The sequence below is a fragment of the Nipponia nippon genome, unplaced genomic scaffold (genome assembly GCF_047370975.1).
Source record: "Nipponia nippon isolate SJK-2023a ecotype South Korea unplaced genomic scaffold, ASM4737097v1 scaffold_4, whole genome shotgun sequence".
Taxonomy (NCBI): domain Eukaryota; kingdom Metazoa; phylum Chordata; class Aves; order Pelecaniformes; family Threskiornithidae; genus Nipponia; species Nipponia nippon.
In genome coordinates, this window is record NW_028262358.1 from 36,930,179 (window position 1) to 36,953,784 (window position 23,606).

The 23,606-nt window shown below is 37.0% G+C and overlaps 1 protein-coding gene across 2 annotated transcripts in view; it reads right to left on the reverse strand.

Moving 5' to 3' along the window:
* Positions 1 to 23,606, reverse strand: part of CRIM1 (cysteine rich transmembrane BMP regulator 1) — a 199,916-nt gene that overhangs the window by 63,501 nt on the left and 112,809 nt on the right. For both annotated transcript variants that reach the window (XM_087776384.1, XM_087776383.1), the window contains 3 exons: positions 20,971 to 21,092; positions 7,600 to 7,782; positions 2,467 to 2,664 (listed from right to left, as the gene is read on the reverse strand). In XM_087776384.1, the coding sequence (XP_087632510.1) occupies positions 2,467 to 2,664; positions 7,600 to 7,782; positions 20,971 to 21,092 (503 nt within the window). The remainder of the gene's footprint in view (positions 1 to 2,466; positions 2,665 to 7,599; positions 7,783 to 20,970; positions 21,093 to 23,606) is intronic.

Genomic DNA, 23,606 nt, shown 5'->3' on the forward strand with positions numbered 1-23,606 from the left:
TAATCACAAGGCTTAGCAGCCTTGAGCTCGTTTAATGCCCTAAAAATGTAACTTCAAGAAGTTTACTGCTGCCCTTGACTGGTTCATTTCTCAGGGATTTTTTTATTATTATTGCAAGATAAATTGTTAAGTGTGAGATGCTGAAGTAATTTCTCAAAGTCATTCGAAGCTGCTTCTTGCAAACTGTATTTTTTATACCTTGGGTTCTAGCATCTGAACTCACTGCTGAGTTTTAACAGTCCAGATTTTTGATCCTTGAAATAGTCCCAAATCTAAATTCCTGAAATTAAATAACTAGCTTGGCATTATGGAGCATAATCGTCTGTTTTGTTTGGTTTTGTTTGCTGTGGGGAAGGGAAGAAAGAAGAGAGGATTCAAGTGTGTTTTCAGGTATCCTCTGACCACTGGTACTTGAGAGTATGGTCAAATCCCCTCCTAGCATGAACTAAAAGTACTTCCGCTAACTGTTGGTTCCATCATTAAGATAATTTCACTACCCCTTGATTGTTTACTTGGCAGTATGTGCAATCAAAGAAACACCAAGTCAAATGTGATGCATTTAAGCTTAAAAATTCGGAAGTTGCTCAAAAGACCATTCAGTATTACTCTCCTCCAGATGACACACACAAAACCAGATGACTACAATTAAGTGTACATCATACAACAGCTAACATGACAAACAAAATAACAAGTCAGATTATTTTCTGAGAAAATATAATTAAGATGACACAAGAATCTCATTTAAATATTGATTCCATGGTGCTATTGTGTCAGTCTTGATCTATTTGACATAATTTGTATCATAAGTATAATTTAACACACACACACACTCCCACACACACCCAACAACAAAACAACAAAACAACTTTTATGGACTTAAGCAGTTGCTAGCCACTTCTGCTTCCAAAAGTAAAAACATGTTATAGCACAGAATTACCTAACCTAGTTCAGATGAGCTAACTTGTGTCCTGAAAGCACTGTAGAGGCATTAGTGTGGTACATTAATGAAGCACCAGCCTGGCTGTGTTGCAACCTTTAGTAATGAACAAAGGAAGCCTACACTCTACCCTGTGTTTGCTTCCCATGGTTCATAATTATCTCAGTCTGATATAGATGAGCATTTAATCCAATTATCTCTCATCCATTTTCTCCAATCTGGAACAGGAGAACAGAGAGATTTGTCTATCCTTCTCTCATCGGAGGAAAAAAAACCTCCTCAACATATTGAAAATACTTCCATCAGCCTCTCTCTCTGTACTCCCTTCCCAAGCTTGCTCACATACATGCTAAATAATGAGGCGTGAGAGCACATACTCTGTGATGTCCATCATGACGGGATCACCAGGGTTTAAAAGCAGTTAACCTGCTTCCTTATTGTAAAATTAATTCAGTGCAAGTAGCAACTCCTTACAATTCACCAGCAGCTTTTATACATTATCAGGCACCTTTTTCCTATCTTGTGATGTGAATTTTGGAATGAAAGAGCACCTGTAAGAAATCTTTATGCTCCTCAGATTTATCGTAAAAACTAAGCATCCCAATGAACTTGGATGGATACTGCAAACCAAGAAGGGCCCCGAGACACATGCAGTTACACAAAATTCATTTTGTTCTATCAGAGATGGAAGAGGAAGAACGTAAGTGGTAGTTCACTGAGCACCCACAAGCGTTTGTACACTGTGAAGATGGCTCTGAAGACAGGTCTAGATTAACCATTTCTAAACTTAGCAATCTGGTGCTTTTCATGATGAACAACTACTCCATAAAAAGCAACTCTGAACATACATATATATATACACACACACAATTTTAAAAATTTTTCTTTTTAAGGTCTCAGTTTGCAAATCTTCGCATTTCCATTGCCAGGCTGGGCAAGTGTTTACCACATAGTTAAGTTAAAAACTCAGTCAGTTATAAAAGATAGATTAATTTTTAGAGTTTAAAATGGAGTTTTCATTATCTTGTGGAAATATATCTATCTCCCAGATAACACCATCCTTTGTAAGTTTCACTGAAATAATGATGTTTTATTCATACAATAATTATGTCCAATATCAAACTATATTGTGCAAAGAGATTTTTTTAGTTGTAACTAAATGACACTGATGAATAAGAAACCAGGAATAAGCCAATTATCAGTAATACCAGCCGATGAACATTTTGATCTTCTAACTTCTCCTGTATTTGTTAATAAGCTTTAAGCAAAACTAAGAGTAAAATTAGTGAACAACGCTGACCTTAAATGACCTCTTACTATATTCTTTCGGGCCAAAAGAGTATCAGGCATTGCCACATACAGGTGTAGTTAAACCATGCTTATTTTTCCCACCCTCACTAGTTTATTCAGTCCCAGGCAATGCTGTACCAGCTACTTCAGTCCTCCAAAATTTTAAAGTAAACCAGGAACTACCAGGTAAGTAGCAGCCATGACATACCTAAGAATAATAGAGGAAATACCAATCTTACCTTCACAAACTGGGCAGCACTCCCCAGGGACTTTAACAGGATTTAGACAGCTCTGCCCGCAGGCTGTTGCAACACAGTGTGGATCTCCATTGATGCACTGGCAGAAAGTACAGTCATCCTCTCGCCAGCGGTCTCCATGAGCTTGGATCTGACCGTTGGCATAGCAGCCAGCAGGGTTATTTACCGGATAAACTGGGTCTGAAATGAGAGGAATTGCAAGAGAACAAGAAGTTTCATCTTTTCTTTTATGCCTAAACTTTATATATGCATAACTGCAATACTGTGATTTTACATTACCTCGAAACCGTTAAGTGCAGCCACTATCAAACCTTAAAAGAACCACACTGTGGTATACAGTGATAAAATAAGATAGGTAACAACTTTGATATTTCAATATTGAAATTTACTGTTGAAAAAGATAAGTCAACTTATACTGAACATTTATAAATTCAGATATTTTTTAACTATTTCAATGCCATTTTTGTATGCTACAAGCAGATCTAGTATGGAAAACGTATTTACAAATGGCTGGGTTGTGTTTAAGAGGTTTAATTTTTGGATTTTCCGATTTTGTTCTTCAAAACAAAATGGATCTTAGATCTATTGATCCATTTTTTTTGTATCAACTTAAATTCTGAGGGGAACTGAAAACACCTCAATGAACCGCTGGAATGACTCCTGTCAGCCTTGCACCACTATTTTACAGATGAGACCTCTGGCACATTTTCTGCTGGAACAAGGAGTCTGCCTTAAGCTACATCTCATCACAGTTTTGGAGATATACTAGTTTTCCTGGTCAGATTATCTGGCTCATTTTTCAATTTCTTTTTAGTTGGAGCTTTTTACCTTTAAAAGCTACAAGGCCCATTTACCTGCTAGCAATCAAATTAACACTCAGATATTTACATAACAGAATTTTGGGGCATATACTTTACATGAGTTTTCTCCTCAGGTTTCATGCAAATAAATAATGCAACACTCTATATGCTAATTCATGACTTGAAATAAAAGCAGCTTTTACCCTTCAGAAAGAACATGTTTTACTCTTCAGAAATGCAACAAGCGACACTGATATTAATAGTAGAAATACATGCATTATGTGAATGTATGCAACTTATCATGGTGGCTAATAAAAAGATAACTGTTAGACTCAAAAATTAAGTATCTGAGAACGTACAGTAATCACGTCAAGTTTTCAAAGCAAGCACTAATACAAGTTACATATTAAAGCAAATTCAATATATGGAAAACAATAAACACAACTAAAAGCATTGTTTTAGCAGACATCAGATAGCAGGCATCAAATAAGCACAAGTCATTTAACCATATGTCAATTATCAGAAAGTGTTAGGTTTGAAGGATTTGGGAGAAAAGAGATGTCCTATTTAAAGCAGGGCGGGGGAAGGACTCTGAAGTTTCATCAGTCCCCTTCAGAAGGAAGGCAATCCATGTTAAGTGTAGATAAAACCTGTAGCAGTGCTAATAGCTGTTGTCTTATTATAAGCCATTGTACCAAGCTTATGACACTATCAAACTCTGAACATTTGGAGTGAAACTGCATACAGCTTCTGCCTCTACCTGGCATTCACTCCCATTCTGAATTTTAGTGATAGTCCCAATTTTAGCATAATGCGTTAAGCCAACATAAAAAACAAGTGTTTGGGAAAATAAGACATGTAAAAATTAAGATGTTTCCTAATCTCTTAGCACCTTTTTTGTTTTAGGATTACCTTGCGTCTAGGATCACCTTTGACCTACCCCAAAATCAACTCATACACAAACAAATGAAGTGAATTTTATCATTCAACTCATGGAAGGGATCCTGATTGACACAGGAATACAGAGAAAGCACAGAAAAGCCATAAGACTCGTGTTATTTGCAATAGTCTTTTACGTGAGTCAAAGCACAAAGTTCCTGGTACTCTTAAAAGGTCAATAGTATTTAAAGCTATAAATTGAGCCTAGCAAATTACATTTCCTGATGCTGAGGAATCCTACAGGACCTTGAGAAAGAATTCTTCCTGGAGCTAAGGCAAGAAGGGCTTGTGCCTGTACTACACAATGCACAGGAAATTTACCATTTGCTATTCTGAAATTATTGCAGAAAAGAAGAAAGCATTATATTTCTTTATATTTCCATCATCAAGAAAATATCAGTAGGAAAAAGTTAATCACCTTGAAAATCAGTCATAAAATAACCAAATAGAAAGACAACAGGTAGAAGAAAATGCCACCTCTTCACCAACTAGAAAAGCATTAACAGGTGGGCTGTTAAGTATACACTCTGCCCATTTGAAAGACTTACCTTGTCACTTTAGATGTCACTTAACATAATGCGAGTTAAGAAAGGGATCAGAGCTTTCTTTTTTCTTTTTAAATGTTTAAAGGAACCAAGAAAATAAACAACATATATCTTACTGTCCAATCATTCAGAAGGGAGAAATCAGACTTCCTTGATCATAGAATAGTTTGGGTTGGAAGGGACCTTTAAAGATGACCTAGTCCAACCTGACCTTGAATGTTTCCTGGGATGGGGCATCTACTGCCTCTCTGGGCAACCTGTTCCAGCGTTTCACCACCCTCATCGTAAAAAATTTCTTCCTTACATCTAGTCTAAATCTACCCTCTTTCCATTTAAAGCCATTACCCCTTGTCCTACCACTGCATGCCCTTGTAAAAAGTCCCTCTCCCTTTCCAGGCCCCCTTCAGGTACTGGAAGGCTGCTATAAGGTCTCCCCAGAGCCTTCTCTTCTCCAGGCTGAACAAGCCCAACTCTCTCAGCCTGTCCTCATAGGAGAGATGCTCCAGCCCTCTGATCATCTTCGTGGCCCTCCTCTGGACCTGCTCCAACAGGTCCATGTCCTTTTTATGCTGGCGGCCCCAGAGCTGGACACAGCACTCCAGGTGAGGTCTCACCAGAGTGGAGTAGAGGGGGAGAATCACCTCCCTCAACCTGCTGGCTTGATTTAGTGCTACAAGCCCTATCAGAAAAGCACTCAACAGAAACAAGCAAGTCAAACAATGCTGGATGATTTGATAAAAGACCCTGTAACTTGGCACTCAGTCAGCTGAGCAGAAACTAAATTACAGCCATTACTTGAAAAAGAAGATTGTACTTAATTGTAAGTCATTATCCATTTTATTCTATCTACTAAGGACCTGTCTTAAGAAGAAATTTCCATTGCATGCCTAATACCAACTTATCATACCCAGAATGAAATGTTAACAGGTTTTCTTGATAGTCTGATTCAAAGGTTGCAAAAATGGAAGAATCAACTTTTAACACCATATGATGATACGACAGAACAATTTATTGATAAATCATAAGATACCTGAGTATTAAAATCACCAAAGAGGACGAAGGACATATCTAGAACTGTAAGTCCAATGTGGAAGATCAGCATCCTCATCTGAGTATGACAGAGCTGATAGGGGAGCCCAGATATAGCAGATATATAGATACATTGTTTATGTATCTATAAACACTGTCATAATGATTTTATAATGCCAAATCTCAGAATATTCACGTATGTAAAAAATAGCAATTATAGGAAAAAAACAACAGATTTCACATGTTCTATAAAGTCAGCAGCTCATACAGCAATTTCTTCAGGAGTGGATTTGCACTTCCTCAGGAAGGGTTTTACCACATCACATGTGCCTTCTCTAAACTTTTTCAATCTGTCATTAAATGATGGGATAGCACTGAATCTTTTTTTTTTTCCCCCCACCACTTGAAGGCTCTTAAAAGCACAGGCACAACTGTACCAGGAAAGACCAAGAAGTCTAGCATCCTGTCTCCAACTATAGTCAATAACAAATGTCTAGACCGGATCTTAAACACAGGGCAAACATGGACTGGTGTCTCTTTAGAATACTTAAGCCTACAGCATTTGTATTTCAACTTCTCTACATGTGAATACCATGTATCAACCTATCTGATATGAACTGATACACTAAAATTTATAAAAATACAAATACTCTTTAAAGAATGACTTCCTACCTTACCCACCCTGATATTTCATTATCCAGATTTTCGTTTTTTAAATCTCCGAAGAAGTTTTCAGTAGTTTGTAACAGAACAGGCCACCAAAACAGAAGGTCCAACTCTTACAGCTGCCTCTTTTAAACTCATTTTTACAAGGTTCTTTGCTTTCCTAATTCTCTGTTGGGAATGAAGCACAACTATCATGGACCATTTGGCTTATTTGCTCCTCCAAGAAACTACAGGAATATTGAAATTAAGTACACTACAAAGTGTGTGACAGTGACATTAATAATTAGATTCCTTTCCTCTTAGGAGGAGATTTGAGATTTCCAGCTTATTTTGCTTATTGGGAAGTCATTCCTAAGTTCACATTTAAACACAAGGACCAGGAGCACTTCACAGGCCTTTGTGTCGTGGCCATAATTTGACCCCAACTGGGCAAGACCCAAGTGCAGAGTACGAGCCCCATCTCCCTCTGCTGGAATCCTGGTTGTATTCTGGCAGAAGATGCGTCAAATATTTTCTAGTGTAAGCAAGAGGGTCAACATGAAATTTCCCACAGAATCCTTTTTAGGAGGACTGCAGGCCCAGCAATCAGAGGAGAAGGCTGTCGAACAGGGCAAAGGAGAAAGATAAAAAACATTGAAGTCAGATTATTGCCCTCTTTCTTTGCCATAATTGTAGAGAAGAGAAGGTGTATGCATTGCTCTAGCTGAACAGAACAAGACTGGAAGAAGCAGGCTGCAAAGCAATGGAAGTGTGACTTACGGCCACCACTGCTGCTTTGGAGAAGCCTGTCTAAATACCTGGTGCAGAAATTAGGAACAGTTTCATATGTCCTTTGGGAAGAAGAACCCCCCAAAAGTACTGCACATTTGACCGTGTCTGAGGAAGTTCTGATGCAGAAGGGAAAAGAAGCCCAAACAGCTCTATATAAAGAGGGCAGAGTGTCAGTATCAGAAAAGCACTGCAAAAAAGACAGCACACTCGGACACAGCAAAAATGTAGAAATAAACTGAATTAAGGAGGAATCTGCAAACTTTAGAAGAATGAAATAAAGCACTTGGTTCCTCATTTGTATTGAAAAAGCAAATTAAAAAAAGCAGCAGAATTAATAAGCAGACAGGATTAAAAAGATACTGTACCTTCACACACTGGGCAGCACTCTCCTTCTGGCACATAGTACCTGTCGCAGTGTAGCTCACCACACTGGGCAGAGAAACAAATAGAGACTCCACCTTGGCATCGACAGAAACGACAAGCATCCATTCGAAACATGTCTCCATCATAATATTCCATGCTGTTAAATATGCAAGTTGGCTTCACTTCTGAAAAAAGAAGGAGGGGAGTGGAAAAAAATAAATACATATGTATTTTACAGATATTGATAAAAGCAAAATAGTTAAACTCATGTTGCTACTGACAAAAAACAGATATAAAGAGACAGCTGATTCTTCTTCCATTTTCTGAACTCAAATATTTTTTTTAAGAACATGGTATATTTTATTGTCCGTTTCAACAACGGAAGAAAATAAAATGCTATTAAAAATTACTTTCAGAGCAAATATTTACAATTAAAAATCTCCATGTTAAAAATTAAAATACTGAAGGAAGGTTAAGGCACTGGTATTTCTTCATAGGTGTTAAATATTTCTCATTCTGGATGAGCCAGAAGCTACTTCAAATTTTAGCACATGAAGCAATAGAGTTTTTTGTTTTAAGAAGAGTTTCTGATATTTCTTAAGTGTAATCTTCCTTTCTGCAGGACTTCGTACACAGGTGGACAAATTGCACTCAAGCTGTTCAATCCCTAGGGATACGTTTAAAAAAAAAACCAACAAATAAACAACAAACGTATTTTGTGACTGCATGATCTGTTATGCAGAACTGAATGCTTCTCAGTCCAAGCAACCTGGAGCTGTGCTAGTCAGCTCATATCTATACTCCCCACAGAAAATAACCTCAATAGTAATAAATATTTATGTGATCACTTTAGCATTTCAAAAACACAAGACTATTTCTTTTATGCTTCCACCTACAGCAGAGCTCTAACGTATAATTAAATCCAAACTTCGTGGGAAACTAAAAGCCTCTGAAAATTCTTAAGTATTTTGGGAAGGACATTGCCTATTCACTTTGATAGCATTAGAGAAAAAAAAAATGCTAACTAAACCAACCAAACAGTTTGCAGATTTAGCCACTTTTTATTATTTTTTTATTTTTTTTTTTATAACTGAAGAGGTTTGGTTCCAGATTATGAAGCAGATCCACACATCATTAATACATCATAAGGTCTCCTTAGGGCTTTTGACCTTGCAGTTACCCCATACATACAAACTTACCTCCGCCTCCACCACCTATTGCCAGCAGAGCGTATTCAGTTCAACCAGCCTAACTGACACCCCTACCCACCCACCCACCCCCACCCCACTGTGCAGCTCCACAGCCCAGGGCTGAATCATTGTGACTCAAGACACCATAGAAGAAATACTCCAAATTTAGTTTCAACTATAATACACCACATTAGTCATTAGGAAATCATGACTTCAAGTTTCATCATTACATTACTCAATGACTTAAGTCTCCTCCCTCTTCCCCACTTCAGAATAAACCTTTTGGCTTTCTATGACACTAGCCCAAGATACCTGAAAGCACCTACCTGAGGTAAAATAGATTCTAGTAAACAGATTTATTTTTTCAGAATCTAGCAGTCTCAAAAGCCAAAGGTTCTGCAAACAGGAAGCTATTTATTTCAGCAGCAAAGTCAAAATTAAGAACATTACCGAACTGTATATAAACCCATCACATTTCATTACATCTGAACTAAACATTGCAAAGGAAAGAAAGGACAATTGCCTATGTTGCTGATTTCTGTAGAATACACAGAAAAGACTATTTATTTACTCACATGTGTAGCACCTAGCCACATAGGGCTGAAAACTGTGCCCACTTTATGGTCAGGTGATTTTTCTTTTTTGGTTAGTGCTCCATCTCACATGGGAGATGAAAAATATTTAAGTGAAAACTCAGGATTTGCAGATTCCTTTCCACCACCCCAATCCTCTTACTTTTGGGAACTGAGTTACTTTTGACAATGACACAGCTTTTTCTTTAAAACTCTAAAGCATTTCAGGGACTCTAGTATTTCTTTCCACATACACTTCTGTTGAGCTCCAGCCTCAAGTCATTTAATATGATTGTAAAGCATTAGAGTTGAAACTGGGAAGTATCCTGAGCAATGTTTGATTTTTATATGCCTGTTCTGTCTTCAAGGCATAATGTAGAATGCAGCATTAAAAAAAAAAAAAAAAAAAAGAGTAAGAGGAGGAAATACCACTGTGTCCGGGAAAACAGCTATGACCTCATTAGAAAGCAATTCACATAAACAAACACTTGAGACATATTTCAAGTTTATGTAGCTCAAGCTGTTAGTCTAAAAACCTTCTCAAAAAGGAAGAAGTGCCAACACAACTCAAAAGGCCTTCAATTCATTTCCTTCTGACTTTACTGTTTTGATTGCAGCATTCCAGATTTTTACTGATTTCCCCCATCCCCAAACAGTAGATCTGAATTCCTGCTAGTTAGAAGTAGAAACATCATCTCCCATGAATTATCATTCATTTTTAAAATGTCCAAACAAGACCAAGCAAGGAACTGTAAATCCTGAAAGGAAACAGTCTGTTTTATTCCTACAATGAAAACGACCATAGAATTTCACTATACATGTATTTTTACCATCCAGATTTATGGCAGTGTATACATTCATACTAAACTATTGACCTAAGCCTATACAACCAGCTATGAGACAAGGATTACTTTTGTTAGAACCATATGTAAGACTGCAGTCTTAAGACTCAGTCAAGCCAAAGCAAGCACTAAATTAAGAACTCTAGCTTTAGATACTCATAAAGTGGAAGCCTAATGAAAGAGTAAGCACCATGCCATGGAATTGTAACAATGCATTTCTTCCACCACAATATGCTGGAAGATTCTCTCATTTACCTTTTTTTTTAAAAAAAAAAAAAGTGCTAATTTTATTGCTTTACTGATCTATGTATGGCAGCCACAAAGGAGTGAAAGCTAACATTAAATAAATGCATCTTTTCCTAAATGCCAGTAACCATGAATTCGTTATTCTGCCAATAAAGAGAATACTACAGGTAGAATTCTTCAAGTACCAAAGCTTCACTGCGTGATAAAGTAATTTAAATCGACTGAACTTCACAGCAAAAAGTGCTTAAATGTATCCAAAACCCCAAATCCCTTTTCTGATGCAGACTACCGCAACGGAACAGTGGGCATGAGACAGATACCCAGGCCATGGATCCGTGAAAATGAATTCCGTGTCTGCCAGCTATCAGATAACCCAGTAATACAAGATTGATCCAGACCAAGCACAGACTCACAACGGCCCATCTATGAAAGGAGCCAGGACAGAGCAGATGGTACCCAGAACAATACAGAGTTTACACTGGCTGTGGAAGGACAGATGATATCACATTGCTGCTCCTATATAAAGTTAAGAATGACTAAGAGACTGGACTTGATTTGGCATTAAAGTTCCTGCCACAGAGTTAAATAAGAAATAGTTCTGGCACAAGTTTAGCTCTACAGATCTCACAGCCACAGCCTTTTTGTTCTGGGAGCGAGAGCCCTAAAAGTCAGCATTGCAGCAAACCACACAGCCTCACAGTGCACAGACACAACCTGTGCTTACTTCTTAAGACCTTTATCTCCCATCTGAACTGCAAACAGAATCTGGTTTTATCAAATCAGTTTTCTAAGGTATTTTACCTTATACTTTTAAATATAATTAAATATGGTTCTATTGGCTGAACTAGCCCAAAATAAAACTTCTGTTATTGAGATTTCTGTAGTTTCCCAGTACTTGTGGTTTTCTTTGATTAGAGTCACGGAACAGCTCAGAAACACATGCAAGTTTGGCAATCCATCCCTTGCGAGGCAGCAATTCTGCACACAGTTATGCTGAGTGCATGAGATGCTGCAGGCATCAGCCATCTGTAGGCAAGTTTGGGCATTTTCTTTTGTAGTATCAGAAATTCCAGCCCTCCCAAAGCGGAAGCGAGATTCAAAACAATTTTCTGTTGTTTAAAGGATTAAAAGGTTCGTGATTCCAGCGCTTCGGACATTCCTTCAGCGTACAGAAGGATTTGTACCAGACTCTTGGAAGGAACTGGCGCAAGTGCTGTGAACTTTCAATTAAATGAAAGGGAAGGAAACTGATAAACTTGAATCCTGCGTCCGTATAAACATAATACGAAAAAGCTTTCCATTTTTCAAAAGCTGTGCTGTTAGGGAGTTTCATTGGAATTAGCCCACAACAACGTTAAAGGACTACACACTGTATGCTTTTGTTTCCTCGCAAATATATAAAAACAAGCTAGGTAGAAAAAAAAATATTTGGGTTCTTACTCTTCAGGTTGTACTGCTTAGTGCAGTGTATTCCCTATTAACACAATTGCAGGACCATTCTGAAAGTCCTTTGGTCCTGCATCTTTTAAAAAGGCCATCCAGAAACAGAGATATCAGAATTAAAACAAACCCGTAACTATTCTTTGTACATCAATGCAATTATTTATGCATGCATTTATACAATTATTTATACATACTTGCACAGCTTAAAGGAAAGAAATGTTATTTTGTGGCACCTGCAGTCTGTAAAAAGATATTAAAAGATACTCAGGACGCTGAGGAAAATCAAGTTCAGCAATTCACCTTTAAAACAAAATGGAAATAATCAGATTTTTATAGTAAGGTTTCTAGCAGAGAAAGTCTGCACCATCACATTAGAAACCACTTTTATATCCAGCTGCCACAATCCATATAGTGCTGACTTTCAACAACAGTCTTAAAATTTTCTGTCCACCTCAGCAGCAGATCCCAATCCAGTAACCTTTAGGCAGCTTTTAGAAGACAGCTCTTGTGTAGGTTGCTATACGTGTCTTTTTTACACACAGCAGACAAGACTGCGAGGTGCTCGCCATAGGGACAGAAAACTTATTTCCAAGTCACCGTATGGGGTGGAGGTTGCATCATGGAAAAGAGCAGGGAAAGATCCCCCAACAGAATCAGCTTTACCTAATACATCCCTGGCTTCATCTTTTCTTTAAAACCACCAGTAATGGAGAAACTGCAACCTACCTATTAAACGATTCCACAGTTTTAACTACTGTAACTAAGCTCAAATCACAGCAAGGGTAATACAGGTTAGACAGAAAGAGCAAACAAAGGAAGTTTCCCAAGTTTCATTATTTTTCCCATCTTGAAGGTATATGTCCCACTGTTTTTTACCTTCCTCCAATGTGCAAATTTGTTGCTAAAAGGACTCATCCTGGGTGTCCCTGCCTCCATCCTCTCTTACAGATAAAATGCACACACTTCTTTCAATTTTAGTTTGTCTTCATCAGGTCATGCTTTTCTGTGTTTGATTGTTTCTGTGGCTTTCCTCTAGGCTATCCCCTGTTTGTCTACACCTCCTTCTGGCAATTAAGCAGTGCTACTTTTTAACACCCTGCAGTAGGTTACAGCCCTACCACAGAAAACCACCAGGACAGCCAAAGGAGGAGCCAGGGCCACCAAGGGCCATGGCTGTGCTCTAAAACCCTCAAACAGTGACAGATTTTCTCAATAAAAATCACCAAGCAATTCTTGGAAGCAAGCCATGTTCTTCATAACAGAGGAATGCATTTAAATCCCAGTAGTCTCTGTCAGTCTATCACAGGAGAAAATAGATGTTGTGATCAGTTTAGCCCTAGGCTTGTTACCAGGACACAGGCATCTGAAACAAATCTCAGCACCACTAAAAGGTACTGGCATAGCCCATCATTCATTGCCAGTACATCTGTGATAAGTCTCCAGTGCATGAGAGAAGTTAAAAATTGCAGGAAAAAAGAATCCCCAAACCTGTAACACAAAGCTGTGGTTTGGCATTATAATAGGTCTAACAATTTCTTCCATTTGTTGAGAAAAATATTTAATTCTAACCTTGTCCTCTAAAGCGTTGGCAACTTTGTCCAAGTTTAAGCATCTAGAAATATCTGTGAGTCAAAACATTACTGAAGACATCAGCTTACCAAGAAAATTCACTTTGGCAAAAAACCTTACTACTTCAAAGTAAATACTAGAAGTATTTACTTTTTTTTTTTTTTAAAAAACTTTTAATACCAGACAGAACTGCACCATCTGGCATCTAATATTCTTTGTATATGACATACCATACCATCAGTTCCATAGAATCCATCTAGCATCTTGTTTTTCATTAACTGATATGAATGAAAGAAGTGAGTTAGACTTTGTCCTTACGTTATTTAAAACTCAGTCTCTACTACCCCCTGGCCAACCCTCCCACTCATGGTGAACCACTGCTAAAGCTTTGAGTTTGGTTTCACATCCAGCTATGGTCCTGACAATTACTACCCCTCCTCTTTTATTTATTTACATTTTATTTATATGTATCTACAGACTGAATATTTTCACCAGGAATTTTGGATTGACTGGCCTTTTGACTGGCCTTCAGTTTTCTGCATCTTCCTTTTCCCTCTTGTTTTAAATGTAATTGGTAATGGCTTGCATTGTTTCAGATACTTTTCCCAATTTGACTACGGTGAGTATAATCCAGGTTCAGACGATCTAAAACATTTGACTTGGTTTGGCAGACTGACCTGCTTTTTCACTATACTAGACCAAATTATCACACTGCTGTGGCTGATGATAAGCCATGATTTTCAAATACTGTTCAAATGTTCTGACTGAAGAAAAACCAAGCAAACCTAAACACCAAAACCCCACCCCACAACCACTAAATCTCTCTACCTTTTTGGCATCAGGTTATCTTCCTTTAACATTAATCTTCCTTTTATTACTTATCAAGAAGTTTGTTATCTTTTGCTCCTCACAAGCTGCATTTTGCATCTTGTTATTTTTAAGCGGGTGTCTGTTTAAAGTCCACCACAAAATTCCGTGGTTTTGGATGCTGAGAGAGAAATATGCAGTAATGTTTAATTAGGATCAGGACTATATTCAGTTCTCTGCTCTGGGACAGACTCTGTTACCTTGGTCAAATCCTTATTTCTTAAGAGCACATGGAAAATAAGTTTTATGAAAGTGCAATGTAAGTTCTGTCAGGATTAGTGCAATAAGTAATGGGAACTCCGTGGTAAGTAGCTAGTGTCTGTGAGGTGTTGGACTTCGTTTTTCCTTCTTTAGTGAAGATTTTCTTTGCTGACCCAATATTCCCCATCAAATCCCTTCACTACTCATTGATGCTCCCTTTAGAAACAGGTGATTCTTATTTCCCTTTAGAAATAGGGGAATCACCTTTATCCTTTTCCATACCATGAGCTTAATAACAGAACTGCAATTGCTGTGAGGAGTAAGTGCATCAACAGGTGACAAGAAGTGTGATTAAAGAGGGATTTTAATCTCTCCTCCAATGCAGTACCACCGTATAGAGACACAAGCGTGAAGAAAGCCAGGAGGCATAGAGAAAAGAGAAATGCCTCATTTATGTCAGTGGTATCTTCTCAAATGAGGAAAAAAATTACAGAAGCAGTTATAAAAGACAGGTTAGGTGTCACATCAAGTGAATGAGCTTAATGATTTAGGAGATCCCTTCTATACCACCATGTGATCATCAGTACAGCCTGAAACAGCAGTATAGAAAGGGTCAGTGTCTTACGTCCCAGGGGAAGTTGTCATCCTTTCTTCCTGGGATCAATGCCAGTTATTAAATGGTAGTCCCATTCTCAATGGACAGGGCAACAAAAGTCCACACCTCACCTCTGAGGGAAAGGGACATGAAGTGGGGCTCCAGAGCGACTCCTGGCAAGGCTGGACTCTCAAATCACAGCTCATACTTGGCTATGGCAGAAAGCAGCCTGGTCTCCTTGACCTTGGACCACATGAACACATTAATGAGGACCACTGTTATACATGCAGTTTACCATCTTTCATAAAGCACAGATCCTTTTGAAGTAGTGGTTTTATGCAAGTAAACTTACTGAGAAGTGGAAGCTCTGACTGACAGCAGGAAGCAGCTGCAAGATGCTTGGTAATAGCGCTCTCAAATTTCTAAGGCACAGTTCGCAGTCAGTATGTGCTTTAGCACAACTTACATTCAAGAGACCCATGCATCAATACCTAATTAGAGAACAGGCAAGTTTGGATACTCTCTTGTTTCCAAGCACTTCCACTCTTGCTGCACATGCATCTTTCAATCTCTTTAGATTCACTTGTTGATATTTGTAATTTAATACTGAATCAATTTTTTTCTTTACAAGCTCTCCCATGAGAAAAGGCAGCACATCAGGATTAGTACACAAAAATCCTGATGAGTAATATATTTTGGGTGGATCAGAAGAAACCTTGAGTTAACTTTCTGTAAAATGCAGGATTTTGGGAAGGACTGTATCTTGGGAATCTCCTGCTCAGTTTTCCCCAAATTTATATCATATGCTACCTAGTATTCTCTAGACGGAAAGCAGATTTCAGGTTAAGTACAAGCAGGGAAACTGCACGGCACCTGGAATAACCTACCTTTAAACAAAGCAATATACACTCTCACTTTCACTGAAACGTGCACTCTGTTGCAATGAACTGGAACCACACAATAGGCACAACCTCATTTTCAGTTTCAAATATTAAGATGAAAGTATTTGCTATAGATTTCTCACATTGCCTTATTTTCTCTTACACATTTTACTTACACATTTCAGGAACAAGCACATTTGACTATGGATGTAGCTCTTCCCCAAAAACTTCACTACTGAACACCACTATACTTATCTCCGATTCTCATATGCAACGAGCTGTGATGTATATAGCTACATCAGCTATACCTCTAGTTACACTATTTTATGGCAGCCAGAGATTTAAATTTAGCAATTCATGCTTCTCTGTCTCCCTCAGGCTAGAATTCTCTTACATGCACAACCTGGGGCTTGCCCTGAGGGTCATCAAGAAAGTAAGATTAGGAGAAACAGCCAGCCATCTTCTAAGCAAAGACTGACAAAATTATATCACCATTGCTTTGTAAATCAGTGTTTATCAACAGTTCCAGAGAGTTGCAAGGTTTAATTTACAAATTAAACAGTAAAAACCTTTCTTCTGACAAGGGAAACGGAGCAAGAAACAACAAAGTTGCGGCCATCGCTGTTGCCTGAGCTATCATTTTGACATCCAAAGACCAGGCAGGGTATGCTCTGGGATGGCCCAACTACTCATACTGCATAAATCATGACAGAGGAACTTCATTGCGTCAAAAGAGAACTTTGGCTTGATTCCTACCACCATTTAAACACTACAGAATGATTTTATTTACAAAGATGCTTTCCTTCAAAATAAAGGAATCAATACATGCCTTAAAATTGACCTTTTTAACTGACTGACATTTGGGACAAGAACTGCATTCTAACGACAGTAATATTTGTGCATTAATCATAATGATGAATTCTTTTAATCACAGGTGTTTTAAAAAGCACAAATTTATGTCTCAAATTAGTGTAACAGTTTTATGTACAATACTCTGATCTCTGCATAGATTCATGACAATTAAAACGTCACACAAAACTATGAGGAACATCAGCTCTCTGTAATGTATTTTTTTTCTTGACACCAATGAGAAAGTTGTTCTCAGCTCTTTCTAAATTATTTCATGTAAAAAAAAAATTCGAAAGAATTGAAAATATTCTTCTATACAAAGACTGTACAGCCACAGACAGTAGGTACTTAACAACAAGCTCCAATTAAATAAAAATATCAGGACCATTTCCAAGCAGGAGTAAATGTTATTTTGGTGATAAATAATGTTTATGTAATTATATAACAAAGGAACAGCAGATTACATGTGATGGGAAGCTTAAGGACACACCCAATATAAATCTGAAGCATGAAAATAATGATTAGCATATTACTGCTGTATTTATAATCAAACAGGAACAACAACAGCTGCATGATGTGCAAAGACTGACTACTGTAGAAGTTTCTCTCACCGTAGATTAATATGCTTTTCTAAGACAGATAAACCAAAAGCTAGTTTGAGAGAGTGTGCACTGGTAACAGATAACCACACAAAATCTACAGATATATCAGAGAGCTTCTAAATCAGTTTTACATTAAAACCAGGAAAAACGTTTGTGAAAGAATGACTGATCTGTCCCAAAAATGCTAACAAAGAGAACATACTGTAGAGTCTCTACATGACACGTTATTTTGCTGCCCTTATTCATTAACTACCCCCTCAGCACTGGCCAATGCTCCCAGCCTCCCATACGCCCTCTGAACATGCAACTCTGCATCTATCGCATTAGCACATACTTGCAACAAATATTACAGAAGGCTGGCCTGCTGTAACACTCTGGACATCACTAGGGTTACCTAAATACATATTTTAGTTACTCCACAGTACACAAACCAGATTTTTTACAGTCTACATACACTTATTTGTAATGGATGCCTTTATTTTAAGGTAACTCAGATGATCAGTATTATTCCTGACAGCTTTTTTCTCTGTCCCCCTCCCAACAGAATTATTTAATTCTAACATTAAATAGATGTTATAACAGCAGGAAAAGTATACTAATGTGACTGTTCACATGTCCTTTTTATTTCATCCTCTTGCCTGTTTTCAGAGGTTTTTCAAACACAGAAGTAACTAATGGAACTCGTTGGTAACACTGATTACACAACTTCCTCACTTACCATCTATAAACCCATTAACTTGCATTTGATTAAAACCCACTCTTTAAAAAGGCATCTAATCCTAATTGGAAAGGATGAAGATAAGGAATTCAGCATCTTCCTAGCAGTTTGTGTCAACTGCTAACCACCCTCACTGCTGAGAACAGCATGTCCTAGATCTTACAGATTTGGCTCTTGTTACTTTGATAGCAATTTTTTTAAATGAAGAAATTGATCTAAGCCTATCACTGTAAGATATTTCCTCCATCTGTCACGGATATCTACTATATCTCTTCTGCACTTGTTAGTATTTCAAGACCCTTCTAAAAAACTAGAACTAGATATTATGTTCAACTATCAGTCTCATAAACAACATTCCCCCCCTCCTCTTCATTTTAAACTGACAGAAGTAATGGTAGGAATTTTTTTTTTTTTACCAGGTTGTCATTGCACTAGACTTTAATAAGTTCTTGACATAAATAGTTTTCTAGGCATTTAGAGGTTTTACAGTTGTGGCTTGCAACATTTGTCCCTGATACAAGAACCATCTAACCATCCTAAAATGCACTTGAAAAAAATGCAAATTATAAAGCAATACGGATCAAGTTCTATGACTATTCTGTCCTCTTTACAAATGATCTGCCACACAATGCAAACATCACATACAGAACTCCTCATGAGGAGTTTCACAGTTGCTCCCAGCTTATTGATAAAAGTATTTATCATCTTCAGGCTTATAACTGTTTCCTCTTTCCAAAATGAAGCATCATTAATAATTGCACCTGGAAGTTTCTCACTTCTAAATATACTTAAAGCACTTTCAAGTCACATCATACAGCATTATCTTTTAAAATTTGATTGTAGCATTAAGTAGCATAAAGACAAATGCCCTTTTTAAAAAAAAAAAAACAAACCCAAAACCTACAAGTATTTAACTTTTCTGAGCACATTTCTCAGCATTATTTTTTTTAAAGAGGAACTTATTAAAAAAGTAATTTTCATACTTGCCTGTAATATACTGAATTTTAAGGACATAAACAAGACAAAAGATTATCTATTCCTACAAACCTTTGTTTTCCTCTAATCTGGCCTTTCTGCTTCCCTCTCTGGCATCAACTTCCCTTCCAAAACTCCTACTTTGTCTTCCAATTTACTCTGTCTTCATAGGCTACTAAGGTGATTAGGAATGGGAAAGCCTGAGAGGCAAAAAGAAATCCTGATCCAAAAGCAGGTTCAACCTTTGGAGTGAGTTACAGTGAGCAATAAAGGCAATGATGCACAGGGCAACAGTGCTAAGACAGTCCAAATTCACTATTAACTATGAAAAATGAATGTAAGTCCTCCTTGGAAATAGGATATGAAAATTACTAAGGACAAAAAAAATTGGGTAATTTAAACAACTCCATCTAAGACCTGATATATATAACGCAACAATTTTGATAGCAGTACCCACAAATAATGTGCAGACTGAAGAGAAACAGGAATGTTAGCAAGGTGGTTTGTAGCTTTGAGACTGTTTCACACCAGCAAAGATATCATATTAGAAATTGGCTTTGCACTTCTTGCTCAAAGTACTAAAGTAAATCCTTAATCAAACATTGCCTTGAGGTGTGCCACACAGTTAAATCAAATTCAGAAATGATACTTTAGCAGAATGGCACGTATGTGAAACAAAGGAAGATTAATATTACTTTCATATAACAGGCAATATATAAACAAAAATTAGGTAAATTGCATTTAATTCTACAGTATCTACAATTTTCTCCCAAATAGTGAAAGAATTAATCTGAAAGCTAAAGAACCTGTGATTCTTCCTGAGGCAAATTCTTTTATTCATATGAAAGAAGTTAATGTTTATATATATCATCCCATTATATGTACTAAGTATTATTTTTGAATTGGCATTTAAGTATTTAAAATATTACTACATGTAAATATCACAAACATTCTCCTGGGGAAAGTGTCTGTCTCTCTATGTATGTTTATGTGCATATGCAATGAAGAATGTAAATAAAAGCTGTTTCCAACATACGATACATGCACCACTAAAAAAGATTAAATATTGCTGAATAAATATTAATTAGTAAATACTGCACCAACATATAACTTTTCATGCTCAGAAATTACCTGAGCATGCAACCCTTCAAGAGCATTTTTCCCCTTCTATCTAACAACAGTCAAATATCTAAGTTTCTTCCCAACTCACCATATACATCATATATGCAGTTCTATATATATAGCCTAGAGCAGTCCCGAGATACAGTCACTTGCATAACAAAGTCAAGATTTTTAAACATTTTCTAAACATTTACATAGGAAAGAAAAGAATGCATATCAGTCTGTTCTTACACTGACTTAAAATTTCCAAAGGTTGTACATTCATGTTAAAAATTGCTTTGCATATGTTTCTTAAAGCGAGCCCCATAGTCTAAACAGCATGTTTTTGTTTACTGTACTGCAACAAGCAGTTGCAGTGCTTAGCAAAAATTTCACTTCTAAAAGGACTCTAGTGTTTGCTGCTGGCAAAGGAGTACCTAAAAAAAAAAAAAAACATGCAGCGAGGGAGCCTTGCTAAAACTATAATTCCTTGGATCACAGGGAATAGTGCTTCAGAAATTAAAAAACCATGGCAACTTACAAATGACAGTTTCCCACTGAAGTATCTTCAGTAGAACTTCCAGTTCCCTCTTACTGAATGAACCTCAAGAAAATTATTTCTCTTAGACTTTGACAACATGGTAAAAATAACCAAATGCCCAGCATCTCCCACAGACAGATAAAAATCCTCCTCGCCAGGTGCAAGAGAAAGCGTCACGTACCATTGACACATTCAAAGACATCACAGCACTTGCCAGGTGTTCCATCTCCACGCGAGACTATCTGGGGAATGGAGCCTGCCTCGCACATGGGGAAACCACATAAACCAGAGAGACACTCGCATCTGAAACCAAAGAACAGTAAGGAAAACCCCATAAATAAATGAAGCCATGTATAAGGGGAAAGAATAAGCAAGAGGAAAACAGAAAGCTAGGGTACAAGTTCCAGTATTAGCATATTCATATCTTAGAATCATCTTTTATTAACCCAACAACGAAGATGGCTTATCAACCTGAAGGGTTTTTTTAACCATCCAAACTCTGTTTGCTGGTCAAGCAAACAAGAAGGTGGTACTGTGCAACACCAACACTTTTCTAGTGCTGTATGTAAGAACATAGAAAACTGTAGTTCCAGATTGTTTGAAAATAATTGTATTCTTCAGACTTGCAAAATAAGGCTTCTCCTCCAATTCTCTCTGAAAAAATCAAAATTGGTGAAACACTAATAGCAGTAACTGCATCTACTCATCAGAAGAGTGTTCTCTCATTAGGAAACCATATTATACCCAGTTTTATATAGGGAATAATTAAAGAGAAAGGAAGACCATGCAGAATCATTAAATCTAAACCAAATTAAAATAATTGCAGGTTCTCTTTTGGTTTTTGATGGCGCTGCCCTTAGTTTGTGGAGGGGCAACCAATTACATGAGATGCCAAATAATGTGGGAGGCTAGGTATATTAAATACTGTGGTTAGTTTTAGAAATATTCTATAAAGAATATTTTCTCCATGTAAGTAGTATTTATTTGCTTATTTAAGAAAATAGCCTAAAGAACTGGAAGATATAAAATGTAGATACACAATAGTCACATTTGTTTCCAAATTCTTTGCTTTATGATTAACATAATAGTTTAAAAGTCAAACACTTCAGACTTTTGATAAGTTTACATTTAACAGAGTTTTGCCCCGAACAGCGGGTACATTACAGGGATAAGCAGCAATGATTCAATAAAATGCAAGACAAAATGAACAAAGAGAAACATGCAAATATAGCTGAGAAACTTCATGGAACAGCACTTAAATTTTTCAATTGCAAATCAGATTTACTTGTAAAAAAACCTGTAGATTAAGTTAGCATACTACAAATACACATGAATTTCAAAAGGAAAAAAAGAACTCAGCAGAAGATCCTGTAATTATGAGTTAAAGAAATGAAAATAAGAACTCTACTTGTTAATAACTATTTCAAATATTTTAAGTATTCCAAGACAACCCCCACATTAAACCATCCATTAGTAAGAAGCATCATCAGGACTTAATGCATTTGCTTATTCTTCATGCTTAAAAAGCAAGAAGTTTGGTTCTCCTCTACCATGCACGTCTCCTTAATTGTCCGACAGCCATTTCATCTCAGACCAGGGTTCAACGAATGAGGAAGAGACACCTCTCAAAAGATGGGGTTTTAATATCTCTCCCCTTAACCCCATCAGTGGTAGATAACATTATTATGTTCTCCACTGTAAGGTATTACTCAAAAGGAAATTTGGAAGAAAAACAAGTAAAGTCAAGGAATCTCACAGAACCTTTATTACACTATCTGAAAAGGATTCTTAAAATCTTGCATTATAGCAGCGTGTTACTATAAAGGGATAAATGAGTCCTTGAAAAAACAGTATTAATTAGATCACATTTCACAAATAACGTTAAATATGTCAAGATAAAGTGAAACAAATTAACTCTATGTGCACATATATGCTACAGTACAGTGACAGTTTTAAAATAGGCATTTCAAGGATGTTTTTTATAATATTGTGCTTACCACAACAGTAAACGATAACAAACTAAACCAACAAAAAGAGTACAGAAATCAAAGTTTTATTTAGCATACTTTTGCTTTTGACATTTTCTTCTCAACTTATTTGTAAATACAAAAAAAAGGGAGAATGTGATTATTTTCTTTACTGTATGCCCTTTGCCTTCAGAGATGTAGAAGGAAAAAAGCATTATGGCTTCTACTACATGGGATCAAAAAACCCCAAGGATTTGTGAGAGCAGCTTCCCTTTAAGATGAGTCTGTAAGTAATCTTACAGAATTCTGTAGTAATATCTCATCTTTTGCTGCCCCAAGAAAAGGAAGATACTTGGGGTGGGGGTGGAGGGGAGAGGGCAAGAAAAAAGATGACCTCTAGCAATCGGCAAAAAAGAACAACTAGCACTCTCAGGTTTGAGGAATTTGTACCTTAACCCATCTAGCAGACATTGCTCTGGAAGAAGCTTTTCCCTTGAGAGAAGAATGAAACACAGAAGTAAGCATCTACACATTACTAAAGAAGAAAAAAAATCTCTTAAAACATGTATAACAAAAAAGTACAGACACAATCTGGAAGTAGTATTAAGATAAAAATACTAGGTTTCTCTTCAACCACCTTATATTCAACATTCAGATAATCTCTGGGAAAATAGGTAGATCAAACTTCCTGAAAATTCACGTCTTTCACAGAGAAAATGGCACATGTGATGGAAATATAGTAGTGGACCTTAATTTTCCAAGTCTCATGAGCTGAAATTACCACTCTTAGTTTTATTGCCTTCACAATAAGCTTTTTCAGACATGCCTGTATCTTCTCTGTTCTTTGCCT